The following is an 18268-nucleotide window of genomic DNA, read 5'->3' as shown; positions in this document are numbered from 1 at the left end:
GCACTGAAGAGAGACTAGTGAGAGAAAACAGGAAGTGAAGTGGTGGTCCCTGACATTAAGGACTTCCATCCCAATGGAGGGAGGCAGACTCTAACTGATGCACAATGGAAGACAGGCAGGAATGAAAATTGACATCTCTTGACCTCTTTACCTACTGTGTGGCAGGTTAAAAGGTAGGTATTATTAGCAACCCCATTTTGTAGCTGAAAACACCAATGGCCAGAAAAGTTTAACCTGTAACTGCTCCAAAGATACCCATGCTAAGTGGCCCAGCCAAGCTCTCCCCCAGGCCTGTGTAACCTGAATCACTCCTCATCACTTCCCCGTACCATTTCCTCGTGCAATTCAAAGATGTAAAGTACACAGATGGGTACTCTTGCTCTCAGCTTGGGAGAGGAGGCGAACGGGCCAATGAAGTTCAGCAGAGACGTCTTTTAAAACTGTGTCACCTCAGTCAACATGCAAGGCCCCATGATTGCCACTATTAGTAGGTCTGATGACAAACTCAGGAAGGTAAGGAAGGAGGGGAGAATGAGAGAGGGAATATGTAAGAGCCAGAGATGCAGAAAGGGAACACGAGTAAACTCCATTTCAGCGAGAGGGCTGCATACCACACCACTGGGTAGATGTCACACAATTAACGTCACATCATAATACCATCAGAGGGGGGAATTTCGTTAAACCCTTGCCTGGCTAGATCTCAGGCTGAAAATCATTGGTTTCTTTTTTTTTTCTCCTAATCCTTTATAATTTCCTCTAATGCGTTAGTCAAGCATAGGTCCATGAGCCTTCAGGGAGCAAAACAAGGACCATCTGTCCAGCCAGGAATTTGCCAAAGTAAAAAAATCAATCTGGCTTTTACTGTAACTTAGCATTTAAATGACTCCCCCTAATACTTCCCAACTGTATCTGCCAAAAATGACTTTGCATTACTGTGACTCGTGGTTCCAGAAGGAGACGTCAGGGGTACTCTCTAAAGCAGGTAAACACTGGGCTATGGCTCATGAAAGGAAGAAATAAAACAAAAGGTACATTTCTTTAGAATGTGCTTATTCTAAAAGCTATATCAAAATATGTAATCATAATTATCTTGTCTGGGGAGGAAAAACATTTAAGAATACCTTTTTTCAAAGATTTTATTTCTTTTATTATAAGACATATAGGTAAAAACTTGCATATTCTGAAAAAGATAGAAAATGGTAATAAAATGGACATTTTTCTTACTAAGAAATATGTCATAAATATGCTTTATCAAATGTTAAAATGGTTACTGTTTTGCAAAATAACAATAAATAGAGCAGAGCTGTGGCATACAAGTGTCAACTCAAAGTACTGGAAGTATTTATGTTTTGTGTTTTATAAAAATTCAGACCTTTGATTTTATTTAAAGTTTTGGCTTTTTGCACTCCAGATTACCAATAATCCGGATGTTACACATATTTTTTTATCATGGCCTTATGAGTGTAAAAAGAATGAAACATAAAAGGTGGTTTAACTAAGTTGAATTTGATGAAAATAAATTCCCCGAAATAAAAAATTATAAGATAAAGAAGTACACATATACTTTTGTGAAATCCACAGTGGTACATGTATCAGTTCCCAGTTCTACAAATTTCTGGATCCCCAGCTGTGGGCACCGAACAAAAATGGTTTGCAAGCTTTAGTTTCCAGCAAGCGCCATCATTTCTTTTCACAGCCTGATGGAGCAATAATAGTCACAATGAGCCCAATTCCACGGTCCTAGCTCCAGGAATATAAGGTACAGAGAAGGAAGTTCTCCCTCATTTGAATAAGCCCTCTGACAGGTTCCTATATTTGTTCATGACCCACTGGCCTCAAATTCACATATCAGCACACTGGAGAAAATTTTAATAATGTGAAGTTCTTTATCTAAGCATTTTTTATATGCTTCAATTCTCTACCATCCAAAGGGAAGAGGAAATACCTGTGAACACCAAACACATCCTCCAATGAGTCTTGGGTGTTCAGGTAGCACAGTCAGGCCTTTCCTGCAAATACTGACTCTTTACAAAGATCTTTCAATTCCCATGCATTTTGTTGCCCATGAGGCTAACACATTAATTCCCTGCTGCACTAGGGGAAGCCACATCTAACAATATTCAATGATCCAATCTAATATAGATTATCGGTCCCAATGGCCTTCAACGATGTCCATCAGGGAGACATCTGGGTGACTCTGGGTGCCTAGAGAACAGACAGGTCATGGCAGGATTTGGACTTGAGCTTGAAGGCCATATTTTTGTTGTTTTTAGCCACAATCTTGCCCCAGAAGCGCCTGGCTTTCCTGGGGATGCTCTCCCTCCTCTTCTGGTAGGCCAGTCGCCGCTCGTTCTTCTCCTTACTGTCCCGCCGAAGGCGGACCTGTCGCACAATGCCCTCAAACAGCTCCTTCACGTTGTGCTGGACAGCTGCGGAGGTCTCGATGAACTTGCAGTCAAACACCACCGCACACGCTCTCCCTTCTGAGGAGAGGACAGAGGGAAGAAGAAAGTTAGGGGGGCTGCAGAGTGTGACCTCACATAGCCCGAAGCCAAGCTGGAGGATTCACACTTTTAAATGGTCCTCGCTGTAACGCTTAAGGCAGTGAGACATGCAGTGAGCATTGGGAGGCCCCTGGGCCATGGTCCTCCCAGGGCAGAGACAGAACAGACAGAAGCAGACTCTCACAAGGAGATTCCTGGAAGCAGGACAGATGGGCTTTAGACCTGGGTCCACCAAAGCCACTGTATGAAGGTCCCATTTCATCAAAATGGTAATATTTATTATAACAGTAAAAACCATAGCCTTAATGTATTGTACTTACTATGTGCTGGGAACTGCTTTATAAATAGTTTTAATGATCACATTCTTGAAAAATAGGTTACCCCTCTCAGATACAGAAACTGGGGAGCAGGGCGGTCTTTTGAAAACCTGAGGCAGTTCGCATGGCCTGTGAGAGGCGCACATGGAACCAGGCCTGCTTCGGTCTCAAGCTCACATTCTTAACTTTTTCTCCTGACTCAGTGTCCTGAATTGAAAAATAAGAATCCTACTCCTTGGCTTTCTCTCTTTAAAGAAAAATAAAATAACTTTTTGAACTTTTGAAGAGCTATTTTGAAAAAATATTGAGGAATTCACAAATAGATGATAATAGTCACAGCCAACTATACAAACAAGCTTTTCTGGAAGAGTCTGAACTGTAAGTGTCCCATTGAGTTTAATAACCATGTGTCCAAGGTTTAGTTTGAAAAACATGATTACTGTAGACACTCATTTCCTAAGAGTAAGACATTCCCAAACGAGGTGTGTTCATTAAGCCTTTAACAGGTTTCTTTTCTCCTGAGCAGAGCCTTGCAATGCAGGATTCTATTTTTAACCATTGTACCAAACCCAATAAAAGATATCTTAACTGAAATTTAGAAAGCAAAGGGTAGGAGCAACCTGAGTAGAATTCTTATCCTCAATGAAACTCTTTCTCACAGTTCCCCTAAATCAGAGTTCCCATCATTCTTGCATGGAGATGCTATTTCTACTTCTCTGAACCCTTGAGATCTCCCTGGAAAATAGAAAGGACCAGGAGAAAAGGTTTGAGACTTTCAGTAAACCCTTGAGTATGGTATCTTCCCTGCAGGTAGACCAGATGAACAAAGGAGCAGCACCCAGCAAAGGTGACTGACTGGGGATGTAGGAGTCTTAGGGTACACATAAAACCCTGTAGAGCATTTGAACAAGTCCCTGGTACCAACTTCATGAAAGAGAAAGGGAAGAACAGCTGTTTGAAAGAAAATGCAGGTGACCCAGAGATTGTCTCTAGGTATTAGCACCACTCCTCTTACCTGAAATAGACACTTCCCGGCACCGCACCAGGTCACTTTTGTTGCCAACCAAAATTATAGGAATGTCCTCTGTCTGCCGGGCTCTGCGGAGCTGGATTCGCAGCTCGGAGGCCTTCTCAAAGCTGGCTCGGTCTGTGATGGAGTAGACGATGAGGTAGGCATCCCCAACTTGCATGCAGTGGTCTTGGAGCCACTCGTTCTCCCCCTAATGAAAGGAAAGGCCTTCAGTGAGCGCAGGTTGGCCTGGTAAATGAAGCATCAGTTAGCAAAGAAACAATATATGCATCCTAAAATACCCCTGCTGATATGAGAAAGAAAGAAAACTCATTCCAACTCCCAAAATGCATTGGTCTTCCACATCTGCAGATGTCTGGTGGCTGTAAAGACCACTGGCCCTTGAAGTACTAATGCCAAAAAGATTTTACTGTCCAGTCCGTCCTACAGCTTGAGTTGATAAATTAGACAATGTCTCTACTAAACATTATTTCCATTTTCTACCGAAGCTACTAAAAATGTGCTTTTTCTGACTTACAAAAGACTCCTTTTTGTCTTTCCCAAGTGGTAAAATTAAGAACCCTCTGTGAGAATAGGAGAGTTCTCAACAGACAAAAAGTGTAGCATAAGAGTATATGCACAGAAGCCCCAAATCTTTAAAAAGCAAGTGCTGAAGGCTAGGACTGATACTGTCAACTTCATATAATGTGGTTTTACATCATTTAAAATTACCATTCATACTTGTTGGCACTTTTCCTAAAACAAATATCATTTTTTAATATTTTTAATACAACTAAGGGCAAATCACTGCAACCTGCTTATTATTCAAAGCTCATTTGTGAATGACCTGGTTCCTGACAACAGTCTCATACTTCAGAAGGAAAAGCTTTTAATCAAGAAAATGAGCCTACCTCATCTGGAACACCAAGAAGGTCAAGGTCACCCTCATACCCAACAGCCTGTTGGAAGGCAAACCCTGAAGGAGTATGCAGAGAGCTCTGGGCTCCTCATACCTTATTTTCCCACATGTCCAGGAGGATAATTGTTGCACTTTCCCCATCGACGATCAGTGTTCGCTCATATGTATCTTCTAGAAAAGAAAGAACAGTGATATGGAGTCAGACAAATAATAACACCCTTATATAAGAGGATCGTGTAAAAAAATATGCTAGCAAATACATATACTAAATATGTAACTAATTATAAATATCCAGATATCCATAAAGGCAGACATTTTATCACCTTGAACAATAGTCTGCACATATTCCTCTAGTGCTATAAACAGGATGCCTAAGTCCCCTGGATATGTATATCCCTAAACCACAGTGCCTTGCAGCGAAAGGCACTCGTTTTCATCATTCCTGGACCTTTTATACAGGAAAACCATTAGGAGTGTAAATGCACATTAGAGGTTTTGACTCAGATTCAAGCTCTGATGCCATGAGAAAACACTGGCTGCCCGGTGGAGCTGTGAGCCCCGTTCGTAAGCCTTACAAGGAAATCCACTATACCTTTCAGTGGGGTGATTACTGAACATTCACTAGCAATTTCAGGAACTTTGAGCTCAAAGGCATTTCTCTTCTTTTGAGACATGCAATAAAAAAATCTTGAGACTATCCCTGTTTTGGTTAAAGTTTTCCTCCTTAAAAAAAAAAATGTTTCCCTCGGAATAAACAGGCTTGTTTTTCTACATACAGGGCAACCTCCAGTTCTACTTGGTAATGGAAACTTTCCTTTCTACACTTAAGCCCAGATTGAGTGCAGATGAAGGGTGAGCACAGTGCCATGGGCCAGAGCAGCTCCAGCCCAGCAAACTCAGGGCCCAGGGCGGGGGACTGCGTTAACTGGAATCTTTGCAAGACTCCCATCAACTCCAAAACTGAGCCCACTCCACTCTATTTTCACAATGAGCCTTCCTATTTTGAATTTCATCATTTGAAACTTGTAATTTTTATAATGATTTTTTCCCATTTTTCTTGCTGTTCTTTTTGCCTGGAATCTATTCCCTCAAATGTCCAAAGGACTTGTTCCCTTACCTGCTTCTGGATGGGGCATTCCCTGACCATCTATTTGAAAGCTCGACACCTCTTCTCCACTCATAATCCTTACTCCTGTTTTATTTTCATTATTGTGCTCATCTCTATTCAACATGCAACCCATTTAATTAATTTTGTTATTCTATGTTCCCCTCTCTCCCAGACTGTTAAGGCATAGATGGGCACCTGTTCACTGTTCACTGCTATCATGCCCAGCACTCAGGACAGTGCCTGCTGTATGTCAAGTGCTCAGTAAATACTTATCAAATGAATGAATGAATGAATGAATCATAAATATGGCATTGTGGCTCTGAGCACAGTCAAACCTAAATTAGAATCTGAGTGCCATCCCCTATTAACTATGTGGTTCTGGACCACTTAAGCTCTCTGGGCCTCCAGCTGTGAAATGGGACTGATAAAAGTATCCACACCTTAGGGCTATGTGGAAACTACATACAGAATAGAAAGGCAATACCTGTGACCTGTTATCATCACTCTTGCAGATGCCAGCAGTTGGCTCTTGCCATACTCCAGCTGTCAGTAAATCCTAGCTTATGAGTACTACATTGGGGGCACCAGGGATTCTAAAAAACAATGTTCCTGGTTTACTGTTTCTTCATCTCTAGGAACTAGAGTCAGGAAAGGGAAAGAAAGGAAGACGTGGACAGATGAGAAGAAAGTTAACCAGGAACGGCTTTCTGTCGGTTAGGTGTCATTGCCCTCGTCAGTGGTAACTGTTTCCCACCGGGCCATTAAACGCTGGTTACACCCACCGCCCATCGTGTTTGCTTCCCACAATGCTCAACATGCATGGGACCTCCTTCCTGGGGGGCAAAGCCTCATGACCTCAACAGGCAAACCAATATAACCAAATGGCTGTGTAACTCAGAGCCTGTGTAACAGAACAAGCAGGCAGGTGGGGTGCTTTCTCTAAAATCAAGGAAACACAAAAGCACTTTCTCTGCCCTCCGCCCACCACTCAAAAGCAGGTACAAGGGACTCCCTTGAATCCCTAGTAGTTGAAATAAAAACGTACTGCACTCCAACAGCTAAGGGAAAAGCACACAAACTGTCTCTTGGTTTGAGAGGTATCAGAACAAGTTAACAGAAAAGTGGACTAAGGATTGCATCTGTAAAAGCAGAGCCAAACGGCTCCGCTGTTCTGGAAGGTTCCTGACAGGAGCGTTCTGTCTGGACTTCCCACTGCCTGAAAATCATTGCGTTGGAAATTCTGAAGCCTAAAACGATACATCACCACCCTGCTTTGTGCATTTGCCCCACACAGGGGTTTAAATACTGCCTCCAGCTACGTACCCCGAGGAGTCTCCAAACACAGAAAGCATTCTGCCACACAGCCTCCTCACTAACTGCTAAGCTCTGGTTTCTCTTCCTCACTCAGTCACTCCCTTTTAGCTTTTTCCAGTGCTAATCAGGTGAGGAGAGGGAAAATAAAAGAATATGAAATTCTAGAAGAGTCCTTTGACATTTTCCCTGGGTTCAGGTGTGTGGAGAAAAGGTTGAAGCCCATTGGCGCCTCAGGCTTTTCAGTAACCTGGGTGGGGGATGTTCTCATTTCTCCATCCCTGGTGCTCTCCATGGAAGCCCCTGAGGGTATGTGCTCCCACTCAGTGTATCAAGACAAGTCAAACTGATGGGGTGGGATGCAGTTTCTATGACTGGGTAACTGTGGCCAATAGCCACATTCCCCAGGCTTGTGCACCCAGATTTGTCTTTCCTCCTGTGGCCCCCATTGCACTTGGAGGACCCTCCTGCCCCACATTGGCTTAAGTGCTCTGCGTAACACGTGCACAGTTCTCAAACCAGGCCCTGCAGCCCCTCAAAGGTTCTGAGGCTCCAGCAACCCTCTCCCCCAAAACTCTCACCTGCTTTTAGCTTTCACAGCCCAAGGGATTCCGAGGAACCCTGGAAGGAACACCTGCTCTAAGAACACTGTCCTCTCCTTTAGTGGCTCATGTCTCCTCTGTGCGTCTCACGGGCCCCTGCTAAGAGTGACCAAAGTGGATGGGGATTACAAGCAATGAAAGTGCCAGTTTTGGAAGACAGGCCCAGGGAGAGGGAATGATAAGTTCAGAATCAGCTCTAACTAATGTTCATTTCATACTTGTTATGTGCCAGGCACTATGCAACATGCGTTTAAGATGTAATCTCCTTCAATGTTCTTAGCACCTGTGAAGTAGCTATTGTCCCTATTTTACTAATGAGGAAGCCTGAGGAGCATATCTCATGCAAGAGCACCAGCTGATTCACTGTGGAAGCTGGGATCCAAGCCCACATCATCAGACGGTGAGTCCAGTGCTCATTCGGGTACTGCCTGTGTGCATGTGCGGTGCCTTCTCACCTATCTGAAAACTTCCACAGCCTAGTTGTTTTTAGAGACCATCTCTTCCCTGAACCCTTTTCTCATTTCCACAGCCAGAAGTAACCTTTTCTCCTCCGAATTCCCACAGCGCTGTCCTTGTATCTCTTTCAAGACACTTATCACACTCTATCCTGAGTTATAGTTGGTGTGTATCTGATCTCCGCTGCATAAACTGTATCATTGGGGAAGAAGCCCCATGACCCTACGTGTCCCACCGTGCTTCACCAAGTCCATGGTATCTGTTCAGTAACTGTTTGGAAATGAATGAATGAATGAATGAATGAATGAATAAATGAATGAATGGCATTAAATGCGTACACGGTCATAAGATTATTGCAGTATATCTGTACAACATCCATCTTTATTAGGAGAAGTAGTGATGAGAGTATTGTGTAGACTTTTTGCCTAAGATTAATGCTGAAAAAAAGAACAGTATAGGATGTGCCTTGCAAAATCCTCCCCTTGGGAAACATAAAGCCAACTAGTGATTCCAACAGTCATCTACAAATAAGGGATGCAATCCTATACGTATAAATTAGGCTACTCAAATAGGAGGACACATTAGACAGGTCACCTGAGAAGCTTCTTGTTGTCAAAGATTCTCTATTTGGAAAATAAATGCATGAACTTGGACAACATTGTGATGTTTGCTAGGGGGTGGGTAGTGGGGGGAGTGGAAGAGAGTATGGGGGATAATTAATGATGGAAGGAGACTTGACTTGGGGTGGTGAACACACAATGCAGTGTACAGATGATGTGCTGTGCAACTGTGCACCTGAAACCTATATGATTTTGTTAACCAGTGCCATCCAAATAAAAAGGGGAAAAAAAAGATTCTCTATTTGAAGAGATATGGAAAGCAGTCTTCCCCTCTCTCCCTCCATTAAACAAAGAGGTTTCCCAAACAGAAGCCTGCCTTCCATTGTCAGGTATAGTTGGTCTTCTTAACCCTCTATGATGCCTACGGAACAGCACCTTCCACATAAATACCATTCCACTCCAACCAACATTTTGAAAGTCTGCTATCCACTAACTTTTACAATTCCTCCCTCTTAAAAACAAAAACAAAAGCTTTCTGTTAATCTCTTCCTTATATCAATCCCCAAAGGAGATTTTTTGTTACTTTTTAAGGTATTCATGAGTTTCACCCTGTTCTGAATTATAGCCACTGACATTTAGTGGCTTCTAAGAGGGTAGGCTGTACCTTAGTCACCACGGGTGACCACAGACTCAGACAGAGCCAGGCATGTGGCTGATCCCAGCCCAAAATGCTGTCCTACTTAATAGCACTTGGACGCTTAATCCAAGGGCTGCAGGGAACAGTGAAGGGACATAAGATTTGGGGTCAACAACTACCTTTGAGTCCTGACTATACCATGGACTAGCTTTTTCACCCTGGGTAGGTCACCTAACTTCCTAAGCTTCCATTTTTTTCACCTGTAAAACAGGGATAATAAGTAGCAAATTGGTTCAAATTTTATAAACATTATCAAAAATACTTATAGGAAGTACTTAGCACAGTGCCTGGCACATAGGTTCCCCGTCAATGGCGGAATGAGAACGACGCCAAACTAAGATGATAAAACCCTAGGTTCTAATCCCAGTTAACCCACTTGGTACCCCGGAGACACGGTTTACTCACATGAGTACAAAATTTTGTGAGGGCCAAAACCAACAGCAGCAAATACAAGACACCCAAACCAAGTGCCTCCCCCAGTGCACATGTGCACTCCAGACGGGGTTACTCCGTCTCTCCCATGGCCAGTCATCCACCAGCCTTCACAAAGAAAGAAAAGCAAGTATACAAGACTGACCCCATCCCTCCCTTGATTCTCATTTAGCTATAGTTCCTGAGATTCCAGCCTAAGAAATCAATGTTCTAATAAGTCATCATTTATAGCCCAGTTCAGGAGCTTGCCTTATGAAGCAGTGAATTCTTTGACATTGGAGACAGTCAAGAATAATAAACACTTAGTGGAAGTGGGGAGACAATACTAAGGATGGAGCAAGATTCCTATGCAACGAATACAGGGCAGAACTCAGTGACTCAGTGGTGAGTCGCAATGAGTGTACACATAGACCACGCCACCTGGGCAAGCACTGGAAGGTTCCTTCTTCTTATCTACTGCTGCAAATAGAAATATTCTGCAACCACCCTGTATGCTGAGATGGAAGCCATGGCTGAAAGACACAGTATGAGTACCACTGACAACTAGGATCTTCACATCACTTCCCAGAATACCACACTACGCATTACGCATATCTGAGGCATATGTGCACTTTGGAGTCTATGTCACCTCAAATCAGTCCTGGAAGTAGGCAGGGCTTAAATAGTAAATACTTTAAATGAGATTGTACAGGGAAAATTGTCTTGAAAAACTGTAAAACTCTATATGAACATATGTATCATTATTGCTGTCATTCAAAAAACTTTAAAAAATATTGTACTATTCCAAATACAGACTAAAAACCTTCCTACACCCTCAAAACCTCTAACACTGGTGGAAATGAACTGATGCACCCGCTTTTCAGTGTGGTTTTAGGAGTAACCATGGGGAAAAGCCACGTCCTCACTGTTCTCTTGAAAGGTCCAGCGCAGAGTTGGCAAAAGCCTGAGGTGGGAGCCTGACCCACTAGCTCCGCCCTCTTTAATCAGTGCCCACCCACCCCCACCCCATGCCCTGTCCTTTTAGAGCTGGAATCTAAGAAATTCCCCTTCTGGCCCAGAATTTTATCTATAAGTACTTTTGTTTTATTGTCCCATGGGCCTGTGCCAGGGCTTTTCTGGGGACTTAGCTTCCTGGCCAGTGCTGAGAATGCATAATCGCAGCTCTCAGCTCTGCAGATAAATGACCCACCCACTTGCTCTTTCTGCCTGGGCCACTGCTGACGGACAGAAGCCTGCTGGGGCTGAGCCACCTACCTCCCAGTACCTCACAGTCGCTGTCCATGCTGTCATGCACGCCTGCAAAGATGTTAGCCAGAGTGGACTTGCCCACTCCCTGCTCCCCTATGAGCACCACCCGGTAGTAGGTGTTCCCCGACTCAGAGGAGATGACTGAGTCCGTGGAGTCGGAGGACCAGCTCTGGCGGCAGTGGTCCTCAGGGGCAACAGGGTGATGGCTGTACTGGCTGTACTGGTAGGGCTCTTTCTGGACCATCAGATGCCTGCCATCCGCAGGGATGCTCCAGCGCTGCTGCTGGGGCTGCATGCCCGCAGTGCTGTGGCGCATGGTGACATTATTCAGAGTCATTGTTGGGTCCTGGAGAGCAAAGTGGCCAAAATGTTAGCAGTAGTAAGCATGAGCAACAGCCCGGGGGTCTCACAGTCAGCAATCAGTGACATTCTTTTAAATGGAGTGAGATCCAAATAGCCCTAACATAAGGAACACCAGTGAAACAGTCCCCAAATCCAACAGGCTTTCAACTGGACACACATACACACACACCAACATACACACTCAAAATGAGTAATTAGCTCCTCAGATTGTCATCTGCAAAGAGAAACAGTACCGTTAGCATCATCCACTACCCTGGAGCTTCCTCCGTCCTCAAGGAAGCCTTGGGACCCCCACTCAGAGATGACACAGAGGCAGCAAGAAGGAACCACAGCCTCCAGGAATGGCCTGAAAATCCACGAGCTAATGCAGCTGGGAACCAGTGGGCCAGGTTAGCTGCTCTTGTCTAAACATGGCTCTTCATTGCACCAGCGGCCAGCAGGCTTTTGTGCCTTGGTGGGAAACACGAGGCAATGACATCACTCCCCCTGGCTGGACCAGACAAGCACTTATTGGAACTTCCATGTTTAGTCAAGTTGCCATAATACTCTCCAACTGCCTGAATAAGCTATTATGTGGAAGCGATAAAGAATTTGTTTGAGGCTTATTGCCTCAGCTCTGCCCTCTTGCCCACAGATACCACATTTTAAAAATCCCAGCCTCAAGCCTTGTCATTCTGGCAGGGAAATGACTTGCTCCCATTCAGACCTATCAAATTTGCAGAGAAAATGCTTTCCTCTCATTACACCACGTCCTCTCCCAGAGTTCCTTAATTCAACTCAGATTTCCACCTTGGAGCAAAGCAAAGGACCAAAGACTCTCCTAAATGACATTCAACAACTTGGCAATAGCTTTCCCTTTGCAAGACTCCCTCCCCTGGCACAGAGGTCTGTTCCGCTGGGATACTGGAGATACAGCAGAAGCATTTTCATTTTAATCAGCCAGACCCACTCCTGAAAGAAGAGCACCGACACTCCCCCTCGCCCCACACCCCAACACATCGGCCTCTAGCCAGGATGACCGGCCCGGTTTCTTAATCTTACAAGCAGCGCCTCAGTTGGCATGCTTTTATCTAAACAACAAAGGTATGGAGTACCTCTGACGGCTGCCCTCTAGGAAGAGGTGACCCTCCCACAGAACTGAACCAAAGAACCTGCTGGTAACAACTGGCTTCCTTTGAATCCTAAAGTCTGCCTCTGCTGGGAAAAACCAGAGCGGACAGCAGGTTCCAGGAGCACTGTTCTCAAAGTTTTGGGGCTGGGAACGCCCACTCCCAACCCAATCACTCCCTCTTGGCGGCCATAGGAGGGTCCCTCCGGAAGCGACCCTTACCTGGCTCGGCCAGGAGGGCATCCGCGTATCTGTGCGTCCGCACGCGGGTGCGCGCCGCGAATCAGGGCCGAAGAGCGCGGGGTACTCTCGCTGAGACGCGGTCGGCTTCGGCCCGCAGCCGCGCGGCTCGGCTCCGCGTTTATAGCCCGCGCAGGGCTTTTCCGTGACGTCAGCGCCCCAGGAGGGAGGGGCTGCTCTGCAGCAAACTTCAAGTTGCAGCCGCTTTGCTAAAGCAGTTGCTCGCAGTCATGTGACTGCTAGCCCCTTTTGAAAAATAACAATGCAATCCCAAGCTGGCAGTTTATTTTGTTTTGTTTTATTTTATCTCGTGGACTCCGGGAGATGGAAAAATACACCAAGTTAAGTGCCACTTCTCCAAGCTTACTGGCAAAGCACTTGCGAACTGCCTGGAAAAGGATGGAGGAAAAGGCAGGTTTCGGCTGTGCGCCCGGCTTTGCTAAAAACAAGCAAACAAACCAACAAACAAGTAACAACAACAAAAAGAAAGAAAGAAAAAGAAAATAGGGACCATCCAGGGGCACGGAGACGTCCTGCAGCCACCTTGAGTGGCCAGGACAGTGTGAGCCGCATCTTCTGCAAGGAAAACTGCCTAAGCCAGTCCCTCTTACTTTCTCAAGGAAAGGGGGAGGAAGGGGAGCCCCGCACTACTTTTTTGTTGCCCCTTTCTGACAGGGATCCAGAGAGAACAGACCAGAGAGAGGTGAAGAATGGTGACAAGGCCTCAAAAGGGGCAGTTATGAAAAATAACTTCGTTAGGCTCCACCAGATTGTGCTAAATGTCAGCCCTCCTGCTCTGGGCCAGGATGCTGAGGCTCCTCAAGCAGGGAATATAATCAGCATTCAAATCAGCAATGTCTCTGTGCCAGGAGCCATCTCTGGGCATGGAGCCAGTCAGTGCCTCCTAGCCACAGGGAGGATCCCTGAGCTAGACACTGGGGCCCACTGTCCACAGAGAGTTCCTGTGCATAAAGGGCACAGGATAATAGTAACAACCATTGCCACTACCATTTTTTCAGTACCTCTGAGTACCTGTTATCAATAGGCACTGTTAGGCCTCTGCAGTGCCTCAATCCTTACACGGCTTACAAGATGGATTTATGGTAACCCTGTTCCCCAGGGGAGAAAAAATGACACGCAGCCAGAGAGCTTGCCCAAGGTCACCCAGCTTGTATAAGTGGAAAGAGTCAAGATTCAAACCCTGGTGCGCCTGTGTGCACTGCGCCGCCAGCTGAAGGATTTCAGTGACTGCCTTCGGGAGACGTGGGCATCCCCCAGATGCTGTGTTTGGAGAAGACACTGGCCTTTCCAACACTTCCATCCTCTTTTCCAGCCAGCTTCATCTCTGTGTTGGCTGGTGGCTCCGAAAAGCAGCCAAAGGCACCAGCATCTGTGTGAGTGTGGCCAAACCGCTGTGAGTAGAGGCCATTTTATTATCCTGCAGGCAATTACCTGCTTGGGGGACTATCCCAGTTACAGCTGCTGAGACCTACCAGGCCCTAAGACAGCAAAGGTGGAATCCACAGACTTAGAGCTCCTTTAGTTCCAGGTGCTCTGCCCCCAACCTCCTGCTCGTTTTATACGAAAAGAAGCTGAGACCCAGAGGGATGACACCACAGAGTTAGTAGATGGCAGAGCTGGAACTAGAACAGGGGTATCGTAATTTCCTGGATGGTGCCTTTCACTGCCATCAAGCTTTCCTTCTAGGTTTAGCCAGGAAGGGATGGCAACAGATGTGGGGAAAGAGGGGAGGGGAGAGGCTGAGGGGAGAGAAAGAGAAATCACCAGAGCATGTTGCTGACTCCATGCTGAAACACAGGTAAAGTAATTTGTGAATTAACTGCATTTCAGAATTATCCATACTTTTTCCATGCTGAGCCTCCTACTCTGCCAACTGGTCTCAAAAGAAGCATTATGTGGGTAAAAATTAAGGGTAAATCAGAATTTATAAGCATATCATATAGCTTCTCAATTTTACTTTTGTCCATTGACAAGAGCCCAATTCTTCACACTAACAAGAGCCGAATTCTATGCCTAGACAATAGTCACTATGAACTATTTTTCATTGGTGTTTGTGAGGCACACAGTGAAAGCAAACTCTATAAAGATTGGGGAGGAAGGGAGCATTCAGCCCAGTATTGACTGGGTGAGTACAGCCATATTGTGTTTGAATAAAAGAATCTTTCTTCTTAAATTTTCTGTCCCACAAGAAGCCAAATGAGAAAACAACTACTTAGGAAAAGTTTCAACTGAATAACAGTTAAGTTTGAGTGATTCTTTAGACAAAAATCATAGTCACACCCAGCAAAGAGCATATTTGAGAGCCAAATCTTATCCAGCGGAGTTCCAGCTACCTCAGCCAGGATTCCAGCTCACGGGGACCATCTGAGGGTATGAAAGTGGGGTGGGGGTTGGGGCAGGAAGGTGGAATCAGGGCATTTGGACAAGTGGCAAGTACTTAAGAGGAAAAATTGGCAGAATATTTTAGTTTCTTGTTCTATGAATTATCCTCTTCGCATTCTTCTGCCAGCATTTCCAGGCTTCCTTGGGTTCTAGCTAACATGAAGGAGAGTACAGCTAGAAGACAGAACTCAAAACAGCAAAAATATTTAGTGAATTGTATGCCTGCCTTATCTCAGTTAATTCCCATCATCACTGCACTTATCCATGTTTCATAGATGAGGATGTTGAGCAGCGAGGTGAAATAACTTGTCCAAAGCCATAGAGCCAGAAGGTAGTAGAGCTGTGCTGTCCGGGGCCACGGTCTTAACCACTGTTCTGTTTAGAGTAGGGGATGCACTTTAACCCAGTTGCCATGCTAACCTCGCCACAGCCAACTCCCTAACTCATCTCACAAGAGAAGTTTTTACTTGGTTGTCCAAAGCCCATGACCTTCACCGGGCCACATTCACTAATGGGTGAGATTTCTCTCCTTAAAGGCATTATTATCCAGGCTCTTCTCTCTCTTTTCCAGGCCTTGTGTCCTGGGTGAGATAGTGAACTTGGGGCTCCTTTAGGACCCTGACTACAGTCTCTGTCACTGTTATACTTTCTTACAACATACAGATCTGAACCACTGAGTCCCATGAATTTGTCAAAAGAAGAGCATCCAAACCTATAGAAAAGCTTTATAAGAATTTATTTGCACCAAGGAAATGCCAGAAAGCAAGATCTCAATGGATTGGGAAAATGCTCTGGAGAATAGCAGTTTTGCAGTTCCTTTTACACGTTTAGAATCAAAGGAAAAAGTGCAAGGAGGGTAACTTGAAATCCATTAGTGGTAGAATGAGGACAAGGGAGGGAGCAAAGCAGGAAAATCTTTAGAATTGGATGAAAATCAAAATGGAGAGACAAATACTTCTTTTTTGCATTAGTAGGTACAGAACAGTTAACATTTACAGCACGTAGAGATGGTATGTAAGGAACAAGGTAATAATGAGGGCTCTGGGGTCTCGTGCTCTGTGGCCTGCAGCTGTTCCTTCGAGGGGTCTGGGGGAGAAAATGACTCTAACGTTTCAAAGGTACGTTATCTTAGATGCATAGGAAGAGTGCACAGTGCTCACACAAGTAAAGACTGACCTTTGCTAAGGAAGGCGGAGGCCTGTGGGTAGTCACCTAGTGGGTTGTGACTGCCCACTATGGCCTGTCTAGGTAGCGATTTGTGATCAGACTATCCTGGGTGCTTCCTTTTGGTCACTGAGCTTGTCAGGCCTGCCATGTAGCCCCCCTGGGCTTGTCAGGTTTATTACATAGCCCCTTTTTCATTCACAAATTTTTAAAGAGCATAAGAGAGGTGGGTGAAGATATCAGGGACTCGCACAACCATTAATATATTACTCTGAATCTCATCCCTTGAAAACTCTAGTCCCAGGATCTGCAATACTATCCCAAAGGCATTAGAATCAGTCACTTAATCTTCAACATGCCATACTGCCTCATCTATACCGTAGACTCACACAACCAAATCATATTCATGTAACAGCGTGCAGAACCAGGGTCCCCTGAAAATATGAGAAAACCCCCATAATCCTGGATTGGGGGAAGTGTTTGATGGTGCAGTGTTTAAGATACTTTGCATAACAATGGCAAGTTCATAGCTGTGACTTCTGGAAGGGAAGAGTAGAGTGAATTGTATATAGGACTGTGAAACCACTCAGATTCTTGACAGAGCCTGGTGGGGAGTGGGGAGGAGTAGCTTATATTGCACCTGTAGGAGAAGCTGGGGGTGGATGCCCACCCTGGATGTCCATGAGTCACTGGGAGCTTTTGCCCTAAAGATGGCAGCCAAAAGAAGGTAAAAGATACGGGGAAACTGGCAAAGTGGTAGACACTAGCACATCATAGGAGGGGCTGGATATGCGGTCATGCAGGAAGTTCCAGGCCACGCATTAAAATGAGGGCAGGCTGAAAGAGAAGAGGGGAGAAGCTGTGTGGTCTGTAGTGAGAGAGGAGGTACTTCTGCTTCTTGGAAGGACATATGAAGAAGCCACTTCCTTGGACTATGTGCCTCACTGGAATCCACCATGATCCAGTGTAACACGGCATGTGTTTTTCTGAACCACTATGTGGAGGCTGAGAATAGTGCACCCCAGATCCTGAAGGAGGGAGCTGCTACAAGAGAATGGAGACTCCGAAACCCACAGATGCACATTCCAGAGCGGATGGAGACCTGTTTGCAGGACTGGCTTAAGGATAGGTAAGGATATGGGGAACTTCTGGGCATGGTTTTGGCTTGTAGCCTTTTGGGAAAAAAGGGAAGATCTGGGTCTTGTGGGAATGGAGGGCTCTGAGCTGCAGTGTCCTTGCACCGCCCCCACTGCAAGGTTGGACCCCTGTTAATAAAAACTTGTTTCATTTAACACTAATTGCTGGGTCATATCAAGGCACCAGGTGGCAGAGCCCAGGTTTGTGTGGTCACAGTCACTCATGGCACCAAATCAATGCTACTCAGTGGTAAAGGTGACACCATTCACATGTCCTCCCTTTTCCACCCACAAAGAGGTAGGTTATAGACTGAGCACTGAATAGGGGATATATTGAATGTTTTTAGTTGCTTTGAAATGTTTTGCATTTTGATGCCTTCAGTCAAGGCAAGTTCTCCAATTCCTCGTAGTCCTCACTACTCGCTAAAGCATGATACTCCAGTCAGCTTCTCTCACCCATGTTACCTACCTAGCTAGCCCCAAGCAAATCTGACTTTGTAACCTTTGAAAGGGCTAGAAATCAATGTGGGGGATTTAGCATCAGAAAAGCAAAAGCAAACCTAGGCCTTTCCTCTCCCTAAAAACGTGATGCTAGGGAAGTCACCAAACCCGAGACCTTGGCTTTGTTGTTCTGAGGACTAAAGAGCTACTGACTGTGGAAGTGCTTTGTTAACCACAGGGCACTGTGTCA

At 45.2% G+C, this 18268-nt stretch overlaps 1 protein-coding gene across 1 annotated transcript; it reads right to left on the bottom strand.

Annotated features, from left to right (window-relative positions):
• Positions 1-1118: 1118 nt before the first annotated feature.
• Positions 1119-12998, bottom strand: GEM (GTP binding protein overexpressed in skeletal muscle). The gene is made up of 5 exons (XM_037131136.2): positions 12857-12998; positions 11170-11509; positions 4844-4920; positions 3837-4041; positions 1119-2483 (listed from the first exon to the last, which is right to left on the bottom strand). Exons 1-5 carry the CDS (start codon positions 12875-12877, stop codon positions 2206-2208), a joined length of 921 nt encoding a protein of 306 aa, XP_036987031.2. The 5' UTR covers positions 12878-12998; the 3' UTR covers positions 1119-2205.
• Positions 12999-18268: the final 5270 nt, after the last annotated feature.

Source organism: Artibeus jamaicensis, unplaced genomic scaffold (genome assembly GCF_021234435.1).
Source record: "Artibeus jamaicensis isolate MK-2021 breed Jamaican fruit bat unplaced genomic scaffold, CSHL_Jam_final scaffold_916, whole genome shotgun sequence".
Classification (NCBI taxonomy): Eukaryota; Metazoa; Chordata; class Mammalia; order Chiroptera; family Phyllostomidae; genus Artibeus; species Artibeus jamaicensis.
This window is presented reverse-complemented; position numbering and strand designations above follow the sequence as displayed.